The sequence below is a fragment of the Geospiza fortis genome, unplaced genomic scaffold (assembly GCF_000277835.1).
Source record: "Geospiza fortis unplaced genomic scaffold, GeoFor_1.0 scaffold135, whole genome shotgun sequence".
Lineage (NCBI taxonomy): Eukaryota > Metazoa > Chordata > Aves > Passeriformes > Thraupidae > Geospiza > Geospiza fortis.
Window position 1 is genome coordinate 49305 of NW_005054646.1, and position 5947 is coordinate 55251.

The 5947-nt window shown below is 55.0% G+C and overlaps 1 protein-coding gene across 1 annotated transcript in view; it reads right to left on the reverse strand.

Annotated features, from left to right (window-relative positions):
* SLC39A11 (solute carrier family 39 member 11) overlaps positions 1 to 5947 on the reverse strand; it is a gene marked incomplete at its 3' end in the record, with an annotated part of 51271 nt that overhangs the window by 42158 nt on the left and 3166 nt on the right. The window contains exon 3 of the mRNA XM_014311057.2: positions 2236 to 2394. Coding sequence (XP_014166532.1) covers positions 2236 to 2394 — 159 coding nt within the window. The remainder of the gene's footprint in view (positions 1 to 2235; positions 2395 to 5947) is intronic.

Here is a 5947-nt window from a genome sequence, read left to right on the forward strand (position 1 = left end):
ATATATAATATAAAATATAAAATATATAATATATAATATATATAGAAAATATAGTTTGTAATTTCATATTTAATTTAATTAAATTTAATGTTGTAGGGACAAAATAATAGTACAATAATGGACTTTTTTGGGTGTTTGAACCCAAAGAATTCCCATCCTGAAGGTGCAAACTCTGCTCTCTTCCCAAAACATCCCCAAATTTCCCATCCCCAATTCTCTATATTTTGGGCCAGCTCCTGGTGCTGCCAATTTTCACCAGGACGTGAAAATCCAGCAGAAAAGCAGCCAGGGAGTGCCTGAAACCCAGAGCCAGGGCTGGGGAATCCTCTGGATTGCCCAGGACGTGCAAGCAGCACCTCCCAACCCCAATAAAACCCAAAAAAAACCAAAAAAACCCAATAAAACCCAATAAAACCCCAAACTCCGAGCAAAACCCACCCCAGGCAGCGGAGCTGCATGACAGCTCTGAAGGATGGGAATAATAACACTTAATTCCAGCATTTCTTCTGCCTTTCAGCAGACCCAAAATAGCTGCTGAGCCACCAGGGACCTGCTGCGGTGAATTTTTAAGTAAACTTTCCCTCAGAGAGGTTTTGGGTCTTGGCAGGGAAGATGCTGAGCCCCAAACCCTTTTTAGGAAAGGCACCAGAGGCTCGCCCAGCACCATCAGCACCCAAAAAGCCCCATTTAAAGAAACAAAAACCTGGTTAAATGGAGGCTCCACGCCAGGAAATCTGGGGAAATCAATTTTTTTCCAAACCCCTGGGATCTGTTTGCCCTCCAAGCGCCCCCAGCTCCTCTGGGGAGCTTTGCCAACCCCACCAGCATCTCCTCCTCAGCTGGAGGATGAACAAACACCCGGGGGAAAGGCAGAGACAAGGATGGGATAGATGAAATCTGCCTTTTGTGAGGAATGCAATGACTCCAGCTGCTCAGGAGCTTAACCCTTCCTGCGCCAGGAGCAAACACCAAACACCGGGGTGGCCCCAGCTCCCGGCTCCAGCAGGGCTGGGGCAGCAGGAAAACCCTCCTGGGCGGACAAGGAGTGGATAAAAGCTTTTAGAGGGGGTTGTTTTCATTTTAAACCTCGCTGTTTTCTCCCCTTTCACCCTTGTGCTTGTGTTCTTGCTGCTGGCTGCTCTCCTCTCCCGGCTCAGGTGTGAGCTCCTGTCCCAGGGGCTGCGTTTGCAGAGCTGCCCGTGCTGCTCAACCCCGGCAGGCAGCCTGGCACTGCTGCTAAAAATACAAATAAACCCAGAGCTGGTGGATTTCTGCAGCTGCCAGCACGAGAACGGTGCAGCCAGGGCAGAGATTTCCACATTTCCAAGGAGATCCTTCCATTTTCACAGCGGTGCAGAGCTCAGAGGGTCTGAACTGCATCCAGCACAGCAGAGCCAGCCAGGGCTCGGGGAAATCTCAAATGCATAAATCTGGGAGAGGATCCACCCGTGCTCAGCTACCAACAGCTGGTGATCCCTGCAGCTGGAGGAGGGGCAGGAACCCCCAGGCTGGGAATTCCCATTGACCAGCACTGGGATCAGCTCCCAAACTGGGAATTGCCACTGACAGCTCTGGGATCAGCTCCCATACTGGGAATTCAGCTCTGGGATCAGCTCCCAAACTGGGAATTCCCATTGACCAGAACTGGGATCAGCTCCCAAACTGGGAATTCCCACTGACAGCACTGGGATGAGCTCCCAAACTGGGAATTGCCACAGACCAGGACTGGAATCAGCTCCCAAACTGGGAATTCAGCACTGGGATCAGCTCCCAGACTGGGAATTCCCACTGACAGCACTGGGATGAGCTCCCAAACTGGGAATTGCCACAGACCAGGACTGGAATCAGCTCCCAAACTGGGAATTCAGCACTGGGATCAGCTCCCAGACTGGGAATTCCCACTGACAGCACTGGGATGAGCTCCCAAACTGGGAATTGCCACAGACCAGGACTGGAATCAGCTCCCAAACTGGGAATTCAGCACTGGGATCAGCTCCCAGACTGGGAATTGCCACTGACAGCTCAGGGATGATCCCCCAGCCCCACAATCCCACTGAAAAACACCGGGATGACCCCCAGCCCCACTCACCAGCTCTGGGATGAACTCCCAACTCCACATTCCCCACAAATGAACACTGGGCTGACCCCCAGCCCCACAACCCCACAAATGAACACTGGGCTGACCCCCAGCCCCACAAATGAACACTGGGCTGACCCCCAGCCCACCCCACTCACCAGCTCTGGCAGCAGCAGGTCGGCCCCATACACGAACGCTGCCCCCAGGGCAAAGCCAGCAGCCACTGGGAAGAAGGAGAAGGCCCCGAAGGTCCCGGATTCCTGGGCCAGCTCGATGGCTGGGGCCAGCAGGGACCAGTAGGAGGCTGCCAGCATCACCTGGGGACAGAAGGGGAGCGGTGAGATCCATGGCGTGGAAGGGAAGGGAATCCCAGAGCAGAAATGGGTGCAGGGTGCAGGGAGGAGCAGGGGCTGTCAGGGAAAGGGGAGCCCAGCTCTGCCCTGCAGCCCCTGAACCCCAGGAAACTCCCTGGGCAGGATGCTCAGAGCCCCAGCATGGCGTGGGCTGGAAAAAACCTTAAAGCTCATCCATGGCAGGGACACCTTCCACTGCCCCAGGGGCTCCCAGCCCTGCCCAGCCCGGCCTTGGGCACTGCCAGGGGCAGCCACAGCTGCTGCGGGCACCCGTGCCCGCGGCAGTGTCCCAACACCCTCACTGGGAATTCCTTCCCAATTTCCAATCTACACCTCCTGAGTGTCCCAACACCTTCCCAGAGAATTCCTCCCCAATTTCCACCCCAAATCTCCTGCCAGTGTCCCAAGAGCTTCCAGAGAATTCCTCCTCAATTTCAACCCCTGTCAGTGTCTCAAGAGCTTCCCAGAGAATTCCATCCAAACTCCCACCCCAAATCTCCTGCCAGTGTCCCAACACCCTCACTTGGAATTCCTTCCCAATTTCCAACCCAAACCTCCTGCCAGTGTCCCAAGAGCTTCCAGAGAATTCCTCCTCAATTTCAACCCCTGTCAGTGTCTCAAGAGCTTCCCAGAGAATTCCATCCAAACTTCCACCCCAAATCTCCTGCCAGTGTCCCAACACCCTCACTTGGAATTCCTTCCCAATTTCCAACCCAAACCTCCTGCCAGTGTCCCAAGAGCTTCCCAGAGAATTCTTTCCTAACTCCCAAACCTCCTGCCAGTGTCCCAACACCCTCACTGGGAATTCCTTCCCAATTTCCAACCCAAACCTTGTGTCAGTGTCCCAAGAGCTTCCCACAGAATTCTTTCCCAATTTCCACCCCAACCCCCCTGCCAGTGTCCCAAGAGCTTCCAGAGAATTCCTCCTCAATTTCAACCCCTGTCAGTGTCTCAAGAGCTTCCCAGAGAATTCCATCCAAACTCCCACCCCAAATCTCCTGCCAGTGTCCCAACACCCTCACTTGGAATTCCTTCCCAATTTCCAATCTACACCTCCTGAGTGTCCCAAGAGCTTCCCAGAGAATTCCTCCCCAATTTCCACCCCAAACCTCCTGCCAGTGTCTCAGCACTGTCACTGAGAATTCCTTCCCAATTCCCACCGCAAATCTCCTGCCAGTGTGCCAACACCTCCCCAGTTTCCAACCCAAATCTCCTGCCAGTGTCCCAACACCCTCACTGGGAATTCCTTCCCAATTCCCAACCAACACCTCCTGAGTGTCCCACACCTTCCCAGTGACTTCCTCCCCAGTTCCCACCCCACACCTCCTCTCCTGGAGCCGCTGCCCAGCCCGGGGGCTCTGAGCAGCTGGTGAGCAGGGAGGCAGAGCTGCCTGTGCTGCCTCAGCCCCGGGGCTGGCTGTGTAACTCGGAGCTGCTGTGAGCAGGAGGAACGAGGGCTGGCATGTCAGCCTTGGCAGGGCTGGCAAACCTCCCGTTTCAAATGCCACCTCCTGTGAGAAACAACCACAGAGCGCGGCGCGGCAGCAGGAGAGGCTCTGCAGAGCGACGCTGTCAGCTCAGGTGAGGATCTCGCTTCCAAACAGAGCTCAGCCCCCAGATCCTGCCAGGATCCCGGAGCTCGGGGCTCCTGGGGAGCGCAGACAGAGCTCTGGGGCAGCCCCAGCTACAGGGAAAGGGATTGGTTCCATGGATTCCATGGATTCCATGGGTTCCATGGGTTCTGGTGGCCCCAGGGGCTGCGAGGCTTTGCCGTGGATTCACAGAACAGCCCAAGGTGCCAGGGAACCCCTCAGCAGCTTCTCCTCAGCCCAGCCCTGAGCCCAGGCTGGGATTTAGGGATTTAGGATCACCTAGGACAGGGGCAGAGCTGGGCTCAGCTGATTTAGGATCACCCAGAGCAGGATCAGAGCTGGGCTCAGCTGATTTAGGATCACCCAGGACAGGGGCAGAGCTGGGCTCAGCTGACACCAGAGGTGACCAAATTCCTGCCAAAACCCCAAATCCACACAGATCCCAAAGCTCTGCACAGCCCAGCCAGGGACAGACACCCCAAGTGTCCCCAGGCCAGCAATAAAAGAGGAAAATCCCCCTGGATCAACAAACCTGGCACCTCTGGGGCACTGAGGATGCCCCACTCCTTCCCCTCCCTCCAGCCCCACAGAATCAGGGACCTCCTGCTCTGGCCAAGCTGGATTTGGGGCATCTTGGGGCATTTTCACAGCCCTTGTGCTCCAAAGATGCCAAAATGCCATAAATGCAGCAGGACTGGGAAAACATGGAGCAGGCAGGAGGCAGCTCAGGGACCCCAAATCATCACTGGGGGGAGCCCCAAAGCTTTAGGGACCCCAAAGCCTCACTGGAGGGAACCCCAAAGCTCAGGGACCCCAAATCATCACTGGGGGAGCCCCAAATCCTGCCCTGGGCTCCATCAGTGGGACAAGAGACAAAAACCAAGCAGTGCCTCCAGATCTGTGCCCTCCCTGGGCTGGGGATCCCTCCAAACCCAGCAGGATTTAAACCCAAACCCCTCCCAGGGCTGGCACCTCCTTCCACAGGGATTCAGTGCAGGGATCCCCCAAATTCTGCCCCCCAAACCCAGGGGGTGCCCCCGTGGCTGTGGAGCCTCGTTTTAAGTGAAAATTGAGAATAAACAGAGCCAGGGCTGGGCTGAGCCCACCCACCCTGCTGGGCTGCAATTAAATCCCTGATTAAAGATCCTGTGGCTGTGGATCTTCGTTTTAAGTTTAAATTCAGGATAAACAGAGCCAGGGTTAGGCTGCAATTAAATCCCTGATTAAATCAGGAGGGCCTGGCCACCCTCCTGTGGGATGCCTGGGATGGGATGGGGACACCAAGGGAGCAGGAAATCCTGGAGAAGGAGGTGGGAAAGGCAGGTGGAAGATGAAGACATTTCCTTGCCAAACTTTTCCCCTTGGCCTCATGAAAGCTCCATTAAGCAGAGCTGAGTGAGCTCCTGGTGCTGTTTTAGGGAATGTTTGATCCCAGGGTGCCTGGGGAGGGCTGAGGATGATTTCCTGCTGCACCTGGGACAGGGAAAAGCCCAAAGTGCAGCCCAGGCAGAGGAAAAGCTGCAAGGGAAGGGGCTGCAGGTGTTTGTTCCTGGTGGCTGAGCCCAGCCCTGCAGCACCACAGAGAAAAAAATAAATTAAAAAAAAAATTAAAAAATCTCATTTAAGGATATCAAGATTTAAGAGAAAAGGCAGAATTTCCCCATCAGATGCCCCAGCAAGCAAAGCTTTGTCTCTATGGAAACACCAAAGCTCAGAGCTCCTGCCTGCAGAACTGGGATGAGCTGGGACTCCAGAGAGAGGGAACTGAGGCAGGGAAAGGCACTCCCAGTACATCCCAGTACATCCCAGTACATCCCAGTACAATTCATCCACGTGCCCGGGCTCACCCCTGCGCCCCCAGAGCAGCTGCAGGGAAAAAAAGGGGGGAAAAGAAGGAAAAAAGGGGGAAGGGAAGGGAAGGGAAG